General features: G+C 43.4%; 1 protein-coding gene across 1 annotated transcript in view; it reads right to left on the reverse strand.

Moving 5' to 3' along the window:
- The window catches only part of MTHFD1 (methylenetetrahydrofolate dehydrogenase, cyclohydrolase and formyltetrahydrofolate synthetase 1), a 69,634-nt gene that overhangs the window by 3,414 nt on the left and 42,330 nt on the right, over nucleotides 1–23,890 (reverse strand). The window contains exons 17-26 of the mRNA XM_073349863.2: nucleotides 21,862–21,938; nucleotides 20,962–21,102; nucleotides 18,322–18,390; nucleotides 13,771–13,882; nucleotides 13,515–13,654; nucleotides 12,302–12,343; nucleotides 11,150–11,250; nucleotides 10,070–10,247; nucleotides 7,533–7,640; nucleotides 6,472–6,624 (exon numbers count right to left, since the gene is read on the reverse strand). Coding sequence (XP_073205964.1) covers nucleotides 6,472–6,624; nucleotides 7,533–7,640; nucleotides 10,070–10,247; nucleotides 11,150–11,250; nucleotides 12,302–12,343; nucleotides 13,515–13,654; nucleotides 13,771–13,882; nucleotides 18,322–18,390; nucleotides 20,962–21,102; nucleotides 21,862–21,938 — 1,121 coding nt within the window. The remainder of the gene's footprint in view (nucleotides 1–6,471; nucleotides 6,625–7,532; nucleotides 7,641–10,069; nucleotides 10,248–11,149; nucleotides 11,251–12,301; nucleotides 12,344–13,514; nucleotides 13,655–13,770; nucleotides 13,883–18,321; nucleotides 18,391–20,961; nucleotides 21,103–21,861; nucleotides 21,939–23,890) is intronic.

Consider the following 23,890-nt stretch of genomic DNA (forward strand, 5'->3'; position numbering starts at 1 on the left):
GGGAAGAGCATAAAAAAGGGTAAGTGCTGACTTGACACCAGGAGATTTACAAGAAGATTAAACTTTCCTTTCAAACCTGTGTCCTGGTTTAAGAGGATGTTAAAAGGGCAGCTTCTTGTTTAATACAATAAACGAAAACACTAAAAGGATGTTTTAAGAAGGTTACAAGTGTGGCAGGGGAAAACAGTGGGTCCCCGATCCTGCAACTGACTGTACCTACATGAACCCCTCTATTCACCTGGAAGTCAGCAGGGCTTCACATAGGCACAGGCAGGTGCAGCATCAGGGCCTAAAATAATTCACTCCTTGATGCTCTAGAATTCAAGTAAATACTGTAGCTAACTTTCAGCATGACAATTGTTTGCTATCTCCCAAAAAGACCTCTTCTAGAGCAAAAGGTTACTGTATGTCAGATCTCTTTGTCTATTATTCAGCTTCTTCTTCTTCTTCGTCTATTATTCAGCTTCAGTCCCTGGAAAAATCATGGAGCAGGTCCTCAAAGAATCAATCCTGAAGCACTTGCATGAGAGGAAAGTGATCAGGAACAGCCAGCATGGATTCACCAAGGGAAGGTCATGCCTGACTAATCTAATCGCCTTTTATGATGAGATTACTGGTTCTGTGGATGAAGGGAAAGCAGTGGATGTATTGTTTCTTGACTTTAGCAAAGCTTTTGACACGGTCTCCCACAGTATTCTTGTCAGCAAGTTAAGGAAGTATGGGCTGGATAAATGCACTACAAGGTGGGTAGAAAGCTGGCTAGATTGTCGGGCTCAACGGGTAGTGATCAATGGCTCCATATCTAGTTGGCAGCCAGTATCAAGTGGAGTACCCCAAGGGTCGGTCCTGGGGCCAGTTTTGTTCAATATCTTCATAAATGATCTGGAGGATGGTGTGGATTGCACTCTCAGCAAATTTGCGGATGATACTAAACTGGGAGGAGTGGTAGATACGCTGGAGGGGAGGGATAGGATACAGAAAGACCTAGACAAATTGGAGGATTGGGCCAAAAGAAATCTGATGAGGTTCAATAAGGATAAGTGCAGGGTCCTGCACTTAGGACGGAAGAACCCAATGCACAGCTACAGACTAGGGACCGAATGGCTAGGCAGCAGTTCTGCGGAAAAGGACCTAGGGGTGACAGTGGACGAGAAGCTGGATATGAGTCAGCAGTGTGCCCTTGTTGCCAAGAAGGCCAATGGCATTTTGGGATGTATAAGTAGGGGCATAGCGAGCAGATCGAGGGACGTGATCGTTCCCCTCTATTCGACATTGGTGAGGCCTCATCTGGAGTACTGTGTCCAGTTTTGGGCCCCACACTTCAAGAAGGATGTGGATAAATTGGAGAGAGTCCAGCGAAGGGCAACAAAAATGATTAGGGGACTGGAACACATGAGTTATGAGGAGAGGCTGAGGGAGCTGGGATTGTTTAGCCTGCAGAAGAGAAGAATGAGGGGGGATTTGATAGCTGCTTTCAACTACCTGAAAGGGGGTTCCAAAGAGGATGGCTCTAGACTGTTCTCAATGGTAGCAGATGACAGAACGAGGAGTAATGGTCTCAAGTTGCAGTGGGGGAGGTTTAGATTGGATATTAGGAAAAACTTTTTCACTAAGAGGGTGGTGAAACACTGGAATGCGTTACCTAGGGAGGTGGTAGAATCTCCTTCCTTAGAGGTTTTTAAGGTCAGGCTTGACAAAGCCCTGGCTGGGATGATTTAACTGGGAACTGGTCCTGCTTTGAGCAGGGGGTTGGACTAGATGACCTTCTGGGGTCCCTTCCAACCCTGATATTCTATGATTCTATGATTCTTACAAAACTAAATTCACCTTCTAAAATGATACACAAAGAATGTTAGGCATCAGCAGTGTCTTACCAAAAAATTTACAAATCCAAGTTTTTTAAAAAAAAGGACACACTAGCCTGATTTTACCACAAAATTCAGCGCCTTTTAAGTCACTTTGCATCGTTACACAGTACATTAAGAGAATGATCATCTCTATGAATGTTAATTATTCATATATTTTTATTGTCATTCTGCTGTTCTCAAAACTAGATGTAAATGACAGTGTGGGGTGTTTTCCTTAATGTAGGCACTGAAAAGCTGAAGAATGCAGAGTGATTATCATTGCTTAGTTACGCATGGAGAGGCACTGAATCCACCCACAGGATTAACAAACAAAGCAAGCAAGCAAGCAAACAAAAAAAGGCCCAACAATCAAGCACCTATTATATATTACAGGCTAAAAATTTTCAAAAGCACTTAGTAACCTGTTTTCAAAAGTGACCTAGGCACTCAGAAGCCAATGTCTCACTGAAAGTCAATGGGACTTTGGCTCCTAAGTTCCTTAGGTTCTTCTGAAAATTTCACCCATTTCTAAGTACTTATCTGGCCCAGCATATCATCATCTAAGGCAGTGGTTTCCAAACTTTTTACCTCATGACCCCTCCTTACCTCTGTCCATGGCCCCCCCTCCCCGCAGCCTGCAAGCCGCGGTTAAGAGCTGGGGCCAGGAGAGGGGCCACAGTTGGGGCCGGAGTCACAGCTGGGCTGGGAACCAGAAGCTGAGGCCAGCGCTGCAGCTGGGGGTGGGTCTGTGGCCGGGAGCAGAGCCTGAGCCAGGAGTGGAGTCACGGCCAGGAGCTGGGGTTGGAGCAAAGTTGGGGGCAGAGCAGAGCTAAACAGCCTTCCTGGGGGACTGCACCACACAGTCTGGGGTCCATTAATCTAATGGTATGCCTACACTGCAATTTGACACTTAGGAGCTGTTTAATTGTGGTGTAGACATTTGGGTTCAGGCTGGAACCTGAGCTCTAGGATCCTGCAAGGTGGGAGGGTCCCGAACCTCTGTACCAACCCCTTGAGCCCACATCAGCTGACACAGGCCAGCTCTGGGTTTTTACTGTAGGGTAGAGACACCCTAATGGGCTTAGACAACAGCCTGAATTCTGCATTCCCCAGAGCTGGATCCTGCAATCATGCCCCTCTAAAGTCAAATGGCTTGGTGGATACTTGCACAAGACTGATCTGGTTGCAGGGTCAGGGCCATAATCATAAATCTCCTATTAATCCTGATGTTATTGTGTCGATTAGAGTTAATGTCTTGCGCCAAAAAAATACTTTAAACATTTGGAAAGCAAGACTGATTTTGCAGAACTGACACCATGGGAGAACAAACCAGTTCCATTTGGTTTTAATTTCTGAAAACATCCCCCTCTCATACATCTGATCTAAGATGCATACCCCATGGTTGCATTTCAAACTCTCCAAAAGTCATTGGATTAAATTCTGTGTTGTTTGCAATGAATGTAACTAATGATGGGAAAGGGCTCAATTTATCTTTCACTGTATCCAAACACATATGCTCTTTTTAAAGAGGACAGATTATTTAAATGAGACCTGACTAATTCCTTCATCACAGGTAATCTAGAAATATTTACACTGCCATGTTCTTCTTGTTCAATCAATGAACCCAGCATTGAGATTTTGGACAGTTACCACTTGCAGCAAGGAGGGAAAACACTCTCTATGCCCTATCCACTCAGAGAAACAACATTTAGTAGGTCCTCTACCAGCGTCTGCCCAAACAGGACTAGATTCCTCCCCTCCAGATTTTCAGGCACTCCTTTATTGCTGATGTTATTTCCTTGGACATGATTGTCTGTAGCTCCCTTTCACTCTGCTTTGATTACACCAGCCATTTAGGGTGGTGATCCCATCACGTTCGTCACTGGATCCTGTTCCCACCCTGGTCATCTCCAGCTGATGATGTCACTTCCCCACTTTTGTGTGGTTTTTATTGCTGTCTTTTTTTTTTCTTCAAACCAACCAACCAATTTGGAGGCAGTGACTGAACCTAGTTTAATGGATTAGATGCAGCTCAAGTTTGAGAAAACTGAACATAATGCCTGTGGTTTAACTTTGTTCGCATGGCACCAACACTGTTTCCGCATCTGTAAGTCGCGACAAGGCCACTGGAGATCAATAATCTTCAAGATGCTCTAGGAACCAAATTGTTGAGTGTGCCTGAGCCATGAAGAATTCAGTGAATTTTAGTTAACGACTAAGCACGGACGGTCTGAGCAATGGTAACAATATTGCTCTTTTAGGATACTTAAACTCATTTTCCAGGTTTTTTTGTTTTTTTTTTTCTTGAACTTCAGGGACTGTTTCTAGTTAAATATATATTTTTGTTTTGTTTTTTTTAAAGCATGGATTTAAAAGAAACATTCAGCTGTTTAGGGAGGCAGGCAATTTCTTGCTCGTCATGACTGACTGTTTACTCTTCTACTTGGTGTTAAAAATTAATTTAATTTTTTAAGATTTCCTCAAACACAACAAATCTAGTTACAGTGAATTGATTAAGATTCAACCCCACAGATCTAAAGCACTACTCATCATTTCAACTGTCTTAAAGTCAAGTCTAAGAGCACTAGCGTTACATCTGAAAGGGGGATTCTAGTACTCGAGAATGAGAATAGCACCTAAAATTTGGCAGAGTGCTGGCGGGCACAACCCAAGTCTCCCTCTGCAACTGAAGTAACACACTTTCATCCTGACCTTCCTCACCCTTGCTATTCTGGTCTCCACTAATCAGAGTGAACGGACTCTTGCCAAATTATACTGTGGTTTTACAATGTGGACAAATGTCAGCTAAATCCAAATTCATTTCACTTCTGACCCAGACTACTTGGTCAGTGATATTCCATCCTGACAAATCAACCCAGTGAGCCCATGCACTTTTTTCTTCTTTTAAATTCATATGGTTTTAGGGTTACAGCAAGCAAGCTGCTGTTGGCTACAGGTAAGAACATAGGAATGGCCAGACTGGGTCAGACCAACGATCCAGCTAGCCCAGAATCCTGTCTTATGACAGTGGCCAATGCCAGGTGCTTCAGAGGGAATGACCAGAACAGGCAATCATTGAATGATCCAACCCTCTGTTGTCCAATGATCCATCTCTTGATGTCCGCTCCCAGCTTCTGGCAATACAAGACTCAAGTTTTTAAATTAAAAAACACCAGCAGTTCAAAATTAGGTGAAGATGTTAAAGACTCTTTAGTCCTACCCCATGTATTTTCCTATTTATATCTGATAACTGACTTTACAGTAAGGGGCAGTTGAAATGTGCATCTTCCTATTAAATATATTGCTTCCTTAAATTGGAGAATTGAAATGCTATTGACTTTCCTGTAGCACTCGGACCTTCCCCTTTCAGTGAAACAGTTATGAACTTTCCCAATTGATTTTTGTCCTTTATTTGGCAAATGGAGCTTGCTTCCTCATTGCCTTATGCTCCCCATTTGGTTTACGTCTTAGTATCAGCAGCAGCAATCAACTGTTTGCGGCAAAGCAGGAGGAGGAGCTTACCTTGAGTCTGATGCATTCAAGTAGTTAAACTAATTCTCTGCAGCTGTACAGACCCTTTAGCTACAGAATTTCAAGGCACTTCACAGTTAGAAACTCCAAGCCACAGAACACCCTTGTGAACTAAGTATTATCCCCATTCTGCAGACAGGGATGCTCAGGGAAGTTAAGTAGCTTGTCCAAGGCCAGTGTTATTCTGGGAGTCTTTGCTGTAATTAACATTCCTTCAATCACACAACAAGGAAAGTAATAAATATCCAATTGCATCACTGACTGTATTGTGCACATTGAGTGCTACTTCTAAACAGACTAAATTACTCTGCAATATTACGGAGAAGGAGTGACTGGTGCAGGTGCTGTGCCGGACAGATTAATTACTCAAAGCCCTTCCAATGTAAGATGGGACAGCTAGCAGGGAATTCTCTGTTCGGACCCTGGGAACTCACTTCCTCTCCAAATCTGCACCCCAGGGTTTGTTAGCCTCACGGCATGTTGCATGGCTCCCCCATTTTGCTCTGGCTCATGAAAAAATTGGCACTGGATAGGGCTAGGTGTGGGACTTGGCTAATTTCACTATAAATTGGTGTCACTGCAATCGATGCAGCAGCGTCGATTTAGTGGGTCTGGTGAAGACACTAAGGCACTCTCCCATCAACATAGTGTGGTGTAGACACCGCTGTAAGTCGATCTAAGCTATGTCGACTTCAGTTATGTAACTTACCTAGTGTAAATTAAATTGACTTACAGCGTTGGTGTAGACCAGGCCTCAGGGACCATATGTAAGGTCAGTTAATCTGCCACATTTTATGTTGTTGCTGGATATTGGAATTATCTGGAGGAAATGAGGGGTTTGTTTATTTTAGCATATTTTTAAAAAACTATCAAGGGCATCCAGCGTATTGTACAGGCGCTCCATTAGGAGCACTATATAGACACATTATTAGTACACTGTGTAAATCTACATGGATAACGTGTATGGTATGCAGAGTTCCCTCTCATAGGATACCAGCAAGAACCACTGATTTAAACCACCAACTGGAATGCACACGCATTTTTTCCAAAACTTTTTCCTTTATGGAGCTGAGGTTTTAACTATGACACTTACCGTTCCTACCAATGGATACAGGAATCCAGCACCTACACTGGCCCTGATATCTCGGATAGGCAAGATAAAGCCTGTAGGCACACCTTTCTTCTCTGGGTCATGAGACAATGACAGGTGAGTTTTAGCCATGCAGATTGGCAGATTTCCAAATCCCTGGGGAAACAAGAAGGGGCAAGAAAATGGGATATAATTTGTAAAGTGCAAAAGTAAAACTTTCATCTAGGTAATCTGCTTCATTCTGCCATTCTTTGGATTAACAGACCATCTTGTCTCTCAGTAACTGGTTTGCCTACAACCTGCATGTTACTGTCAAATCAGTTCTGTATCACCTTTCCTCTTTTCTCCAGTCACTAAGGAAAAAACAAACGTTGTCATGGCCAGATCCAAACAGAGAAGAGGTTAATGCTTTTATAGGAATCCAGTATATAACTAAGCGTTTTTGTGGGGTTTTGTTTGTTTTAATTAATTTTTGTTTTAACAGCTCAAAATTAAAGTTCTCAGCCCACCTGAAGTCTTTATCAGATCAATATAATTGCAGGATGTGCGGGACCAGCAATTACACAGCTATTATATGAATGGTCTGTAGAATATAAAGGGACATGTAAGAAATATGAAAAGGGAGCAGCCATACAAATAATTTCACAAACAAATGTTCTCCAAAAGAGAAGTCATTCAAAACATGCAAGACACCAAGAAAACACAAACCATCTGCACAGCACTCAGCTTCAAAACCGTTTACAGACATTAACTCTCACAGCCTAGCTGCAAGGGATGTAATTATCACCAGTGCCCTATTACAGAAGGGGAAGGAGAGACCAGCTAGGATGGTGACATGACTTAAAACATTGGGTGAGCCAGTGTTTCAATCAGGAGAAGTTCGTAACCAGAACACCACCCTTTTCCCAACAGCTGTGCCGATTCCCTCCAGTCTGTAGGTGCATGGTTTGATTAGCACTGACACTGCCCTTCACATATGGAATTCACATTTTAAAAACTCAACTGTTTAGTGCAAATGTTTTAAAGGGAAAAGACAATGGGCAACAATGACCTGGAGAACTCACCTGCTTAGTGTACACTACAACTTTCTGCTCTGCCTCTGGAGATAGCTCAATGTCCTTTGCCCCATAAATCTGCTGTGCAATAATTCTGATCTTCTCTACAACCGGGAGCTAGAAAAGAGAAACAAGTCAATGATGGCCAGTCTATCAAGGGCTGTGACATCACAGAAGCTCTGCAGTCCTGTACACATCAAGGGACACGCAACCTGCAGCTATTACACCAATTTCTACTTGCAGCTCTACAACAATGTGAGGGTTTTCAAAACAGGTTTCACTCATCACATTACAGCGGTTTCTTTTGACAGTAGGACAAACAAGACTCATGTATTGTCACCAGAAGCAAGAAAATATGCATAAATATTCTTTAAGCTGAGCTTACATGTTAACCATCCAACCTGGTTACAACAGTGAAACACTTAAGAGGAGTGGTGGTGGGAGGGGGGAATGGTAACTTCTGAAAAAGTCCAAAGCAGTTCTAGGTACTCAGGAAAACAAACAGCATGTAAAAGAGAAATTCAACATCTGTTAAGGTGAACACATTGATTCAAAAATATAACATAGCATTTCACTAGGCCCTTAGACAGCTGTCTGCTACAGAGGAAGCCCTGAAGAAGAGCTCTGTGTAAGCTCAAAATCTTGTCTCACACGAATAGAAGTTGGTCCAGTAAAAGATATTACCTCACCCACCTTGTCTCTCTGCTATAGAGGAAGTCAGACATGTTCAAGCCAGAAATGGTGGTTACTGTTAAACACCAGATCTGGAGACACTGACTGAAAGATGTATAAGCCAGGCTCCTGGACCATTTAGGCACTCTCACTGGAGCACTGTGAAACTTTTGCATGAATATCTGGCACTGGCTTTCAATAAAAGAATCAAACTTTGGCGCATCAGTCAAGATTTTCCAGAAGTGAATAGCGATTTTGGTGCCCAACTCCAGACACCTTAAGAGGCATGATTTTCAAGGGGTTGCTACTTGGCATTTTCTGAAAATCAAACCCCTTTACAGTGTGTCCGGCTGGGCACGCCAAAAACTGAGGTCAGTGCAGCACCCACTCACCCACAACAAAATGGCGGGAGGGACATGTACATTAAATATGAAATCATCATCACACCAGTGTTTCTGGGGTGGTCCTCCAGTGTGTGCACAAGCATGCCCTGTGAACCCCTCCATTTTCCTTCCTTCTTTCACTCTGTCCCCCCTGCCCATTACGTATTCGTGGTCCCCTCCTGGCTAGCAGGGGGGCACCACGCTCGAGCGTAATAAACTTGGTGTTTTTTGGGAACTCTGCAGTTGTGGACTTTGTTTATGTGCCTCAGCCTAGATTCGAACTGTGCGTGTCCTACCAGGTGTAATTTGTAGCATTTGTGTGCATGTCCTACCAGGTGTAATTCGTAACAATACTGACATCCAGGAAGTTACCCTCCTTTTGGCTGAAGGATGCATGGGTCTCTCTTAGGCTAGTAAGTCATTAATTGCACTACAAAGCATCAAAGGGAAAATGGCAATTGAAGGATTAAAAGCAAGTAGAACATGGAGATGTCCTCCATGTTCTTAGAAGAGATACAGAAAACTCCAGAATGGGGAAGGTGTGGCCGGAAACTGAACTACGAGAGCTCATTACACCTGTAACAATCTTAGAGAGTTACCTGAAACATCCATCAACTCTATTTATAAACCACATTTCCAGTTACTTGCAGTATTTTTAACTTATCACTTAGCTTCCATGTATTTAGAACAGATGATTTTCAATCCTTGTGAGACATTAAATGATTATTTGATTACTCTGTGGACTCAAGACAATAGAGTTCGAATCAAATTCGCCCTTGGATATAAAATAAATTGATCACGTATTTGTTTTGTGGTCAGGCAGGCAGGCAGATTTCAGTGAGCTCCACCCCATGCAAAGCAAGAGGCACATTCTGAAGTTCTAAGAAAGATCACAAGTTGAGAAAAACATCTCTCAGGTCTCTTCATTTCAGTGTATGGCCTGGAAAATGCATCTCAGTTTGAGGAGTAAATACCCTCACTGCCCTGATCCATGGTTGCCTACAGTAGACGTGCTTCACACTCTGAGTGGGAGTTCTGGTAAAGCCTTTCAGTGCAGACAATGAACAAGTTCCAATCAGTCATCCAAAATGCAGGGAAAGAGACTTTACAATTCACTGCCCAGACTCAAAAGATCTAGGATCCAATGGAAGTCTCAGATTTTAGGGTGATCTTCAGTACTTAGAGCAGTGGTTTTCAACCTTTTTACATTTGCACACCCCTAAAAAATTTCAAATGGAGGTGTGGACCCCTTTGGAAATCTTAGGCATAGTACGCAGACCCGTATGGATCCACAAACCACAGGCTGAAAACCACTGACTTAGAGCAAATAGATCTAGGCAACACCAGCAAATGGATACAATGCACTTTCGTGAAGTATCACAGACCACAAAGCATGTCTGTAATTCTAATCCGCAATGTCCTCAAACATTTTTGTTGAAGTGAAATGCAAAGTCACATAAGGTCTCCCCTTTGGTCAATGCATGTTCTCACCTCCACATTGTAGAGAAACTTGAAGTTACTCAGTTCCTGTGAGGCTCTCTGAACGGCCTGAGCCAGAGCAACAGCTCCTTTCCCTCCCTCTGCCCAGTGAGTGCACTTCACAGCATCATACGCCCCAGCTTCTTTTGCTAGTTGAATGACCAGTTGCAGCTCAGCCTCTGTATCAGATCTGTAAAGATGACCAAGTATACACATTTAGTACTCAGATGATTTGTTTGCCTCTTTTAAACATACAGCCTATATCTTTCCCCCCAAAATATCCTAAAATGCTGAACAAAGCAATCCTAGAAGCCAGCAGACCCACCCTAACAGTCAGGATAGATTTTCATATAGGCCTCCACTATCTTGTGAAAGAAGCCAGTCCACAGCAGTACAGCCAGCTCTCTCCGTAATGGCTGCGGTGTATACAGAAATCTATGACTGACAGAGCAGCATCCTGTATTTTCAGTGGTTTCTGTCCTATACAGAGGTCAGCGTCACCAGCATAATTCTTGTACTAGGAAGTAAGAGACTACCATGAAAGCAAATACCATTGTTGGTCTATGAATGGAGATCGGATGGATATAATGCACTTCTTAGAAAGGCCAAAATTGATACTGTGCTACATATCAGAAACTATTCACTTAGGATGGCAAATCCTTAGCTGATTACTCAGTTTCAGACTGGCTGAGATCTGCAACTGGAATCAGTTTAATAGCAGTTCAAAGCTTTGTTGCTTGTATAAAAAGGGACAATAGCGACAGCATAGACTATTATATACTTAATCTTCAGGACACCAGAAGCATCTTCTGATCACAATCATTTAGTTCGCAAGAATGAAAATTACTGGCTCAATAAACAACAATCCTATTTTATCAAGATTAAAACTAGCCAGGGAAAGAATTTAAGAGATTGACAAAGGAGCTCTCTTAGTCATATTTATCAGACAATTTTGTTCAATGCAAGATACTAGTTGGTAGCAGTTTATACATTAGTTTATAGAAAGCAAGAAAAAGGTGACATTTCAGAATACCGGCACTTCACACTTGTGGAATGGCTGCAAACACAGCTCTAACTACTAGCCTCACTTACTTGAAAGCATTGACAGCGACTACCACGGGAGTGCCAAAGGTCCGGGCATTCTGGATTTGTTTGCCTAAGTTACTACAACCTGTTGCCAAGAGCTGAAGATTCTGCAACGATATCAGTGAGAAACGAGATACATTTTGTGAGGAGCAGTGAAACTTCGACCAGGAATCTCTGACTTTAACAGCAGATGAAACTAATAATGATAATAGTATCAAAATAGAAATAAGGCCTTAAAGACAAATTTTCATGCTGCAGCTTTATACAAATATCACTGTTTTGTTGAATGACAGATAAGTTTCCTTACGGGAAAGGAATGACCATCTCTAACCAGAACAATGAAATCAAATGATTATTACTAGTTTAACAGCTTAAGATATCTTCAGTTAGTTTCAGCTGCCAACCAAAGGTGGAAGGAATCAAGTCTCTGAAGTCCTTGATTTCCTTTTAATCCATTCCCTGCATAAGCAGAGACAGAAGCTCAATAACTCCTACAGTAAAGCCTCATTTTCATCCATGACGCATTCTTGTGAAGTGTTGAATGTCATTAACACTGAATTATGTGACACTGAAGTCTGTGTTAACAGCTTTGGGTTTATGCATATTTACATTTGCAGTGTTTCAGGTTATCAGCATGGGATGCTGGCCATTTCATTACTAGTTGTGCAAAGGGGAATTCAAACAGAAGTTCCACAAGCAAAGACGTGAGCCTCATTAATAAACAGGGGCCATACTAATTAGCAAAGTGTACAAATGCATCCATGTAAAGTTATGACTTTAACCTATTTCCCTTCCACACTTGCAAAAACAGTATTCCTTAATCTATACACAGCTCCAGCACTGAAGGGGTCATAGGCAGCAGAATGGAAATTACCATGAAAAAAATCAAGCACTTGGACAATTACATGAGCTCAGGAGAAACTGAAAGCTCTGAACACTGACTAGGTCAATAATGATAACTGCTTGAGAGAGCACAGCCAAACTGTCATTATAAAAATGAAACATTACAGTCTAAGATAATAGTTAGACAGCAATAATAAAGAAATACTCTGACAGCAGCAGAAGTGATGCACACGAGTTATTGGTTGTGCATTGCATGACAATTAAAGCAGCTGGTTAGCCGATGGCAACAATTGGATTTATAATGATCAGAATTACCTCTTCGGTGTATTCCTTTGGCAAGGGTACCCCAGCAGTGACCTGCAAGAAACGCAAGAGACTCCTATGAATGATAGCAATTTGCACTGAGTTGTATCTCATTTCAGGTTAAGAATTAGACCCTATTCTGCAGTCTTCTTTCTTCATAAGACTCTGTCATCTTTTTCTGAATACAAGGAATTTGCAGAGTTACATATTCCGGATGTGACAGAGATGTCCCAGAGTGCAGAGGCTTCATTACAATAATAAAAACCAAGCAGGGCATGCATCTCTAATGTACCAAACAAAGTCATGTACAGCCTTCAGGGATACATTATTAACTTTTACCACTGACAGTCTCAAAACAAAAGCATGCACAGGACAGATTGTCAGAAGAGCCAGTGGCACACACAAGAGCCCATTAGAAAAAGGATGTACAGCTCTACAGTCCAGGCTGGAAAAATAACACCCAAATGTGATTCACTTTGCCAACAACCATTTTAGCTTCTTAGATCTGGGAAGGCTTCAGGGCAGAGACGAAGGCTACAGGGGATAATGGACTGGGGAAAAGACTATAGGGGAGCAGAAGGAGACACACGTGGAAGGCAGAAAGGACCAAGAGGGGATTGGCGGGGCAGGCAAGGGCTGACAACTGCAAAATTCTAGATTCACTATCAGTGTGGGTGGAGGTTTCCAGTTCCTAGGAGAACTTTGCTTTGAGAGCTCTTTGGGACAGAGGCTGCATCTCCATACCACGGGGAGAGCACGTACTATGGTGTTATTTGGTAGCATCCGCAGAAACCATATGGGCAAATAAGACAGTGTAACAGGGATTTGGCCACCAGAGGAAGCCACAGCTGCCAGATTGCGTCACTAAAACAAGTGGTGAGTCTATGGAAGGCCAGAAAACAAAGCCTGATAGAGGGCTCCTCTATTGGAAGTAATTGCAAAAGTGCCTCTCCACTTAGGACCCGCTGAGGCAGCTGAGTTGTTCTGGAACTGCAGTGGTTAAAAACCTCCCACAGAATCAAATTTGCAAGAGTCAGACACAAAACAAAGTGTAGATTAATGAGCCAGACATATGCCCCTGGGATGAAATCCTGGCCCCAGTGAAATCCATGGGAGTCAGGATCTTAGCCTGCTTTTATCTCTAGCTACACACAGGACTTCAAAAGGATTCATTTATAACAAGAATTGTCCCTTGGGCCTACAGAAAGTATTGCCTAGTACTCACAGTGGGTCCTCCTCCATGCATTTTCAGAGCTCTGACAGTGGCAACCAACACAACCACGTGGGGCCGGAGGCCAGAATACCGGCACTTAATGTTGAAAAACTTTTCCATGCCAATGTCTGCTCCGAAACCTGCTTCTGTTACTGTAGGCGGAATAAAGAGCACATTAAAACAGTGAACAGGGAAGTCAGCTCTCTTTGAAAAAAAAAACAAAAGGAAGTCTCTTTTCCAAGAGGAAAGACAGCAAACACAAATTTACCAACAAAGCCTTCCTGACCCACGAGCTTCAGTGCAATTTTATCTGCCAGAACAGATGAGTTGCCATGTGCGATGTTGGCAAAAGGTCCAGCATGAACGAACACTGGAGTCCCCTGGAAGAGAAAGGACAGGAGAAAACAAAAAAGGGAAGGTTCAGTACCTTCTGAAACTTTGCAAGGCTAAGGACCACAGCATTTGAGGTTGAGAAAAATACACTTGTGGCAAACAGCAGTTCTTAAAGCCTTCTGATCAAACGTTCATTCCCAGTAGTAAGAATCTGAAGCAAAAATGATTTTAATAATCTGCCGAAGTGGAGATATTAATCCTCCCAGGAAAGAGATGGTTAAATTATAACAATACTTTTCACTTCTGTAGCACCTTCCGTCAGAGGCTCTCAAAACATTTCACAAACATTCTATCGTCCAAGTATTACAGAGGGGAAAACTCGGGCAGAAAGATTACGGCCCACATTTTTAAAGGTATTTAGGTGCTGCTGAGCTCAGGTTCAATTCTTACATTTTCCAGACCAAAAAATAGTGCAGATTTATTCTGCTTGGGGCTGGGAGATAGAAAGGGTAGTGCAATCTAGTGACTGAAGCACAGGTCTGGCAAAGGGGACTCTTGGGTTCTAATCCTAGCTGTGCTGCTGACTTGCTGCATGACCTTGGCAAGTCACTAAGGCCCAGATCTGTCTATGGAATTTAGGCTCTTAAGTGCCTAATTCTTTCTGAAACTGATTTAGGCTCCAAAAAAATCTGGGCCTCAGATCATGCAGCATGCTAATCGCAGAGCTGGGATTAGAACCCAATGATATGTCTACATTGCAATTAAAACACAGCGGCTGGCCAGTGCCAGTTGACTCGGATTTGAAGGGCTTGGCTTAAGGGGCTATTTAATTGCAGTATAGACATTTGGGCTCAGGGTGGAGCCCAGGCTCTAGAACCCTGCAAAGTGGGAGGGTCCCAGAGCTCAGGCTGTAGCCCAAACCCAAATGTCTACACTGCAATTAAACAGTCCGTTAGCCCAAGCCCTGCGAGCCTGAGTCAGCTGGCACAGGCCAGCCACGGGCATCTATTTGCAATGTAGACATACCTCAGGAATCCCCATTCCCAGACCAGTGTGTTAGTCACTAGACTGGGCTGCATCTTCTATCTCCCAGCTCCAAGCAGAATAAACCTGCACTGGTTTTTGTTTAGAAAATGTAAGAGTTGAACCTAGCAAGTAGAGAATGCATCATCCTGGAGGCTCCTGGTCTCTGGGGGTATGCTACTCTGTAGCTGGGAGCAAGCCTCCCAGCCTCAGCATGCTAGTGGCTCAGACTGGAGCTTGGGCTCTTATGCCCCAACACCACAAGTCTATGGACCTGGGCTCCCAGACGCATTGCAGACCCACTCTGGGTATGTGTGTATGTGAGTGTAAAGAGGTTGTGTAGGTAAAGGGGAAGAGGGGTAAGGAAATGACTGAGTGATTCAGGCACCATGGTGACTGGCTCTAGGGAAGTCCTCTCCAGCCCTCCTTACACAGAGGAGTTACTTACCAGTAACTGGAGCTTCTTTCTTCAAGATGCGTGGCCCCTATCTGTGTTCCACCATGGGTTACACATGTGCACCATGCGCCCGGAGAATTTGAAAGCGGTGTCCGTTGGCTCACACATGAGCCTTGGCTCACCCTGTGTCTCCGACTGAGAGGATAAAGACTCTAGAGGAAGTGCCCGCAGCATAGACTGCATATTGGGGAGCAGTCTTTGCTACCACTTTTCCTTCATCTATCAACACCTGGAAACATGCTCTGTCCTGTTGTGGCAGACTGTTAGTGAACTACACCAACTTGGAGCAGTTCAAGAAGTCATATTTGGCCAGTAGTGCCTGATATTTGGCTATCTTGAGCAGGCAGCTAGATGACGAAAAGACCTCTCTCTCCAGTAGGTCCAGACATATCTTCTTTGTCAACAGGGGCAGATCAGGGATGTTGCTGTCTAGCCCTTTCAGAAGCCGCTTGGACTACCAAAGAACTGGGAGAGGATCGAGAAAACAAGAACTCAGACCCTTTGGCTGGCACTTAATAGCAGCACTTTCCAGCCCTCGAGGGCTGGAGCGCAGGTAGCAGAAGTGCGCCAAACAGCCCTAGCTGGCTCCATTGTAGCCTTATTAATGGGGGGGGCACTATTTTGTTGGATCCAGATGGGTAGAGGATGTCCAGGAGTTTGTGCTGGGATTCCTGAACCGCTTCCACAGGAATCTGAAGTTTGCCAGCAATTCTATGAAGATAATTCTAGAACTGCCTGAACTCAGCAGGGAGGGGGAGACACAGGGGTTACCGCTTCCTCCGGAGAGGATGATGGCAGTCTTGCTGGCTCTGGCAGAACCGCCGAATCTGGTGTGTTTTGCTCTTCCTCTTCGGAAGGATCCATGCGGGAGATCTGAGTGCCTCCTTCAAGGGGAGGAAAGGAGTGACTCTCTAGCAGACCTGACCGACTCTGCAGGGGGGTGCCCGATTCCAGGGCCCCCAATATAGCCAGTCGGAAGGGTTGAAAGGGTGACGTGCAGGCTCCCATGTCACAGAGCGCCAGTGGCTCAGAGCTAAATGCGGAGGTTGGTTCCAAGGTGGTGCAAGTGTTTTGGGTGGCAGAGGAGATGTAGGGTAAGGAAACAAAGGCTCCTCTGGATCGGTGTCTCCCGATGAGGAGAAAACGGATTCCTGTTCTAGAGGCAGTGGTGCTGGAGGGAAGTTGCATCTCGAGGAAGGACCAGGCGATAAACTTCTTCAAGCAGTCAACATCTCTGGAAAGGAATGGACCTGAGAAAGGGGATTCCAGAGTGCACGGGACCCAGTTCTTCCCGAATTGAGAGGGATTGTGTCTCTGTCCGGACTATCAGAGCCAGAGAGGGTGCTGACGAGGACGGTGCCGGGATAGTCAGTGAACAGTCTTCAACGGCGCTGACAGATCCAGAGGTTTGGGAGGTGCCGATGACAGTACCGATGGAGCCAATGTTTATGGACTTTCTCATCAAGCCTCGGGACTTAGGACACATTAAGTTCTCTTGGGCTGAAGTGTTGGGCTTGCTCAGAGCCCAGCCCACTTCTTTGAAATGTATTTTGAGGAAGATGATGTAGTCTCATACATATCCTGAGAAGATCCCACCACAGGGGGTCTATGGAGGCAGATTCTCTGGCACCAATGTCAGATTTAGCAGCAGGAGGTTCACTCCTTGCTGAGTCAGACCAATGTACAGGGAGGTTCCCTGGCCTGGGTCTGACTGAGGGCTCATGACTATTTCCATAAGGTATGTTTGGAGGTGGAGTTCCCACCCTTCTTGGGTATGGATGGGAAAGGAGTGGCAGATACTGCACCTTGCTGAGATGTGGCATTGGTGATCGTTACTGATCAAGAAGATTGTGGGCAAGAAGCACAGAGTGTGAAATCTGGAGTCTTGGCCATAGTTCAGTACCCCCAACAATTAATCTAACACTAAAACTATGAACTGTACAAAATGCCAAAATTATTTAGCAAGGTAAATCATATTTTAAGGGATGAGATTGAAGCTACGGACACAGAGCAGTTCCGACCTGAACCAAGTGGTGATGAGAAGGAATTGGAGAGGTGATTGGTCCGCCCTGCCCTGCCCTTTATCCTCTCGATCCAAGGCACGAGGTGAGCTAGGGCACATGCACGGACCAATGGACACTACTTTCAAATTCCCCCAGCTCCAGGCGCATGCATAACCCACAGTAGAATACAACAGGAACCATCACTTGAAGAAGAATGTTCAGTTATTTATTTACTCAAACTGTGGGTAGGGGGTGGGCGGAGTAAAATGTAGCAACTGGATGTGGGTGAGAAAACATACAGATAAATCATCATCATCTTGTGCTCTACTCAGTGGTGAAAGGAGACAGAAACGGAGAGTGGGGGCTCTCGGTGCGCCAGCCAAGAAGGAGGGGGAGCTGCAGGCGACACTGCTACCCCAGGCCAGGGAGAGAAAAGGGAGCTCCCCATTGCTTTCAGCAGAGGAGAGGAAGCTGCACTTCCTTGATCCCCCTTACTCTAGCTCCCCCTTGTTCCACTGTAACAACCAGCAGGTACTCAGACTGGACATGGGATCATAGGTCTCACATCTGCTCCTTCACCCCAAACCACAGTCCCCTTTACAAAAATTCTGCTGGAGAACCTTGTGCCAAGCATTGGTAGGAGGAGAGAAGAGATCAAGTCACTGGGAGCTGGCATGAGAGTTCCTTCCGGCAACCCCAAAGCCCTTGGGGACAAGCACCCTTCCCCTGGACTAACAGACACAAAATTTCCTCCCTTTAATTAAAAAAAACAAACAAAACAAAAAAACCCAACCAACCAAACAAAAAAACAAACAAACCGGAAACATTTCACATCCCCCAACTATTGCTTGAAAGAATGAACAAGAGAGGCAGATCCATTTTTACAGGCATCAAATGAAATTAAAGCTTTGCAATTAAATCAGCTTTTCCAGGCTTCATTTTGAGTTTGCCAGTCTAGTGAATGTACATACCGAAGCGGTCCATGAAGGAGTGTATTGCTCACCTCTAACGTCTGCATGAGATTTGGCTTCACTGCATCTTTCATTAAGACAGACAGAGCACCAGTCACTCCCTAAGGGAACAAAGGAGAACAGAACATCAATTCCCAAGATCTACTAAGGCTGTGTTCGTACCATTCTGAAATTCCTAGTCAACACCCAGGCTCTTCCTCCATTATGGTGATCCTTCAAAGAACAGAGCTAATAGCACTTACTGATGTACCAGTTTCACGATTCAACGTGGCCCACTGAAGAATGCTATGTGGTCTAGTCATGCAACAGGGGGGAGATCACTGCAGTGAATAAGACACTCATGTGGAAACAGTGTATTGTGCTAACTGCCTCAGCTTCTCTTTCAGTCACAGCATTATTTCCTTTCATTGATGGTATCTAATCCCATTTAAGATATTAAAAAAAATCTCCATGTCTTTAATGTATTTTTTTTCCCACTTTTGTATCTAAATTTATATTTACTGGCCTCAGAACTAATGCATCCAACTGCCACATTCTGGCCAGGTCTGTCTGGCAGAAACAATTTTTTTAAGTGAATTTTGGTGCTTGCGAGAAGTGCCCAATTGTCCTCACTGGAGTCTGAAGTCTTCTATTTATCCACAGCATAGGCTCAGCATGGGCAACAGTAGCTCACTGCTCCACCCTGGAGCCTCAATCCTTCTGATGCCTGCAAAGGGGGAGTGAGTGACCTTATCTTCATGCACATTCCCCATCTATTAGAGTCATTGGAGAGGGCGTTTTTGTGACTGACACCAGTCCACTAGGAACTGAACTGAGACCACTACAAAGCCCTGGCAGTAACAATTTTAAGTCACTACCACCAATGACTGGATTTGAACAAGTGAGCTAAGATCCATCATCAGTCCCTTGAACCTTCCGGTCTCTTTCACTGAGACAATTTTATTCTCAGCTGGATTGTAGTATTCAATAATACACAAGGAGAATTTGCAATTAATAAAAAAAAAAAAAGACATACCGATTCATTTAATTCCTGTTTCAATCTCACTCTGAGAAGGTTTTGTTCGCATTTAATAGATTAATTTTAATTTTACCCAGCTCCAGAAGAAAATAATGAAAAACTGCAAAGCAATATTACTGATACTAGACTTCTGTATAATTCAATGGACCCTTAGATAGTTTTAACTATTCCCCCCAAACTCCTCGACTGTCTTTGTATCCTACGAGGAACTTGTAGCCATTAAGTTTTGCTCCAAAATTTCTAACTTTCAAACTTCCAGACAGAACAGTGATATCATTGCTGCTGTCTGTGCCATGTCTGAAGGGCCTGGGCAGACAAGGCTCCCACTGAGTCAGCTAGAGTTTTGCCTGTGTAAGGCCTACAGAGGCATGAGGAGGTATGCGTGTGTGTCTTTACTGCATTACATTGTGAGACTGGGCCGGCCAAATCTAGAGGAAGACACTCAAATGGCCGAGAGAAGCAGTGAGTTAGATTTGATGAGATCCTCTACTTTGCAACAATTAGGTAAAGAACAATTATAATTCAAGACTGATTTTACCCAAATTCCAACCAGTATTAACGCACCTCCCTGACAAAGTGCTCTCTGCCTGAGTAACGAACGTTTTTCTCCCCTCCCTGAGGTTCTGAACTAGCCAGGCCTGTTTAACTGGGAAAGTCTTGGGGGCAGGAGTTGACATTTGAAAAACTGATTAGTGGATTAGTCACACTGCTCCCATTTCTTTCAATGGACACTGTGTGGCTAAATCCCCTAGTGGGCTTTGAAAGCCTCAAGCAGGGCATTTTCAATGAAGGGCGCCCAGTTTTGGAACTTAGCTTAATTGTTCATCTGCAGAGCCCAAATCTGCTGAATTTTTGGTCATCCTGCAAAGTGACTATTCCACCGAGATTTAAAGTGGGGCACGATGGATGGGAGGAGCCTTAATATTAAGATATTTGTAACAGTTTCTAGTTTGAGATATTGGTGCAGTGGGTGGATTTTTTTATTGGTGCTTTTCATACAGGAGGCCACTTTTCTGGAAGGGCTCATTCCAAACAAGGTGAAATAAACGGAAACATTTCCAAGCATCTCCCTGTTGTGCTGATTGTGGCCTTCGGCAAACGAGGCTTTTGAAAGATATAGTTCCAAATTCAGCCATGACTCACATCTATGTAGGCTCAGGTGGGTGTCAAAGGGACATTGCTAGGCAATGGACAGCGAGTGTTCTTTTTAGTGGGAAATAGTGGACTTTTTTTTTTTAAATTTTTTTGCAAGGCTGTTTTCTGGAGACCCTGTACTCCTATAAAAATGCAGCCATTTGTGAGTGATTCACCTTAATCACAGTATTTTTTGCCATTGCATATTTCCCCATTAATTCTTAGGGCTGAAACCTCATCTTGACACATAGCAGATCGATCCCACTCACACAGCCTCCCAGCTGCCCTAGCATCAAGGGGACTCTCTCTCTTCTCAGGATGAAATTTGAGCCTCATTGAAGTCAAAACTCAAACTGAAGTGAATGAGACCAGGATTTCATCCTTAGTTTTCAATAGCCTACAACCCCTCCTATGTGGAACCATCTTCTTACATCTTCTTATTGTTTTACATCAGAGGACTTTCACTTGCAACAAGGAGAGTTTTACATTTAGGGATGTAGCAATTATATGGCTCTCTTACAAGATCATCTGTAGTCACTGGCTCTCCTTTCTTGCTAGAGGCTACCACCATTTTGCCCAATCGTCTTCTCATATCCCCTAGTCCATCAGTGAGTGCCAAGACTGCCATAATTTCACTTGCCACCGTGATGTCAAACTGGGCCTGTAACAAACAAAGGGGGGGGGGGGGGAAGAGAAGAGAAATGTCAGGGCTGCTAAGCAGAAATTTTAGCTGCACTGAATTCTTGGAAATTTATTTTTGCCATTTTAAAAGAAACAGATCTATAGTATCACAACTAAGAGTGCTTAAAGTTCAGTGTTTAATTAGGGTTTTTCTACAATTTAAAGAAAAATGGACAGGCACCACATTACTCTACTAACATCATATGAAAATATATTTCTCTAGGCACATAAGCTGGTTAGTAATGTAGCATCAGAAATCCAGTATAAAGTTTCATGCCAGAATGTATTTTAAAGAGCAATCTAAGTAATTGGTCTCAATGCTGCAGCATGTGGGAAAAAAACTACTCGTCTCTATAAGACAAAGTCCCTGGAACAGCTGTAAATGGTTATTGCTGCACTAAATAAAATATAATTCTGCATGGCTTGGTTTTAGGTAAAGAGACTCTACACAGATCATTCGAGTCCACCATGAAACCAATGTTCAAGGAAAGATTTTTTTGGTGACCAAATTTTAAAACCAAATGAGGCAGGTTTTGGGGTGGGAATTTTAATACTGCTAGGGGCTCTGCTTCACATCCTCTCACCTTCATTTGAACAGGGAGACAGCACAATGCACATTTGTTAATTCCTAGCGGAAGAAAGGCTCACAGAGGTGAACATGACAATTTTATTCAGGGATTGTTTTTCTCATGCTTGCTTTTCAAAGGGTTAAATGCCCCAAGAGGCAGGAACCAGTTACCGTTCGCGTGAAGCCCTTCTCTGTCGGAGACTGTCCGATAGTGATCTTCCTCAGGAACCTGTCATTTGTGTCCATCACTGCAGGGAGCGGGGAATTGCAGGGAGTAAAAAAGAAACCACCACATTAAGCTAATACATGTGATTTCAAACTCTGAAATATCCATTCGGTCACTCAGAACATTGACATCCCTAAGAGAAGGGATAGTGATGAGAAGGACCATACTCTTTAAAAAACTAAAATACTACTACTAAATACACAACGCTCAAACCTATAGATCTTAAAGCCCTTTTACAAGCTATTACTACATCTTATTTGTATTATGGTAGTATCTAGAGATCACAACCGAGATCAGGGGCACATCGTATTAGGTGCTGTACATACACATAGTAAGAGACAATCCCCTGCCTAAATAGCTTACGATTTATGCACACAAGACAAAAGGGAACAGAAGTATTATAATCAAATATTAATAAAATCTAGCTCTTATATCACGCTTTTCATTCCTACATCTCAAAGAATTTACAAAGGAGGTCAGTATAGTCCCCATTTTACATATGGGGAAACTGAGGCACAGAGAGGTAAAGTGACTTGTCCATGGTCACCCAGCAAGCCAGTGGCAGAGCCAGGAATAGACATTCAGGTCTCTTGAGTACTGGTCCAGTGTTCTATCCACTAGGCAACACTGCCTCCCCATTTTACAGGTGGAAACTGAAGCAGAGAAAACTCAAGTGACTTGCCCAAGGTTACACAAAGACTCTGTGGCAGATCTACGAATCAAATCTACAACTGCAGTCCCAGCCCAGTCCCTTAGCCACAAGACTACCCCTCCTCTCTAAAGGGGACTTGACATTATCCCTCTGGCTGTCTCATCCCCATCAGGCAACAACAAGAGATTGGGAAAATACTAACGGATGAGAGAGAGAGAGAAATAAGGACCCACAAAGAACTGAGTAAAGAAACGCTCAGACACTACTGTTTTAGTATCAAACAGTTCTTTCTTTCTGCATTTCGTAACAGAACTGGGTGTGAGAAATATTCATTCAGAATTCACTACAGACTTCTTATTTCCAGTCAACTGGTTGCAAGTTTAAATACTTCACAGTATATTGCCAATGATGTTAGTCTCATTAAGTTCTGGGAGCCGGATATGAGAACACATTTCACTTCCCATTTCTGAGAGATATAGGATAATGTCTGGATTCAATCAAAGAAATTAAAATAAATCAGTCCAATAACTTTTTTGGTTTGCTTTTGCTAGTAAAATTCTAACCAGCCTGCTGCACAGACCAAAGGGATCATATTTTTAAAGCACTAGGAAAGCACGAACCTCAGTCTGTTGCTGATATTTGCGAAGTACATTCCTACAATACCTCCTAAAGGACTCTACTCCTGACTGCGGGGGTTTGGATTGCAAACATGAATTTGGATACAACTTGGGATCTTTAATCACACTGGTTTTAGAAGCATCTCTTATAGAATGAGCATGGATTTTTTGAGGTAGGAGGTCCTGAATTCTAATCTTAGCTGCATCGTTTTGCCTTTGTTTCAATTTCCCCCACCTGTAACATAAGGACAGTTGGCTATTGCCACTGAAGTTGGGGTAATGGTTATTTCCAGTGAACTCATGGCGTAGAGGGAGGGTGCAATATCTGTACAGGGATTTGAAGATGTAAAGTGCTATATAAAAGGGGCAGTGTCACCCATTGACTAGAGAACCAGACCGGGACTCAGGCTACCTGGATTCTATTCCCAGTTCTATCACTGGCCTGCTGGGAGACTTTGGGCAAGTCATTTCACTTCTTTGTGCCTCAGTTTCCCCCATCTGTAAAACAGGGACAAAGATACTGACCTCCTTTGTAAAGCGCTTTGAGATGTATGGATGAAAAGTGCTATAGAACAGCTAGATATCGTTATGTAAATGCCAAGTATGATTATTTTAAGGTATTGAGTCAGTGAGTGATTTTAAATTTCTTTAAAATTTTGTAAAACCTTTGTAAAAACTAAACTGAAAATTAGTAATGTAATCTTA

Source organism: Lepidochelys kempii, chromosome 6 (assembly GCF_965140285.1).
Source record: "Lepidochelys kempii isolate rLepKem1 chromosome 6, rLepKem1.hap1, whole genome shotgun sequence".
Lineage (NCBI taxonomy): Eukaryota > Metazoa > Chordata > Testudines > Cheloniidae > Lepidochelys > Lepidochelys kempii.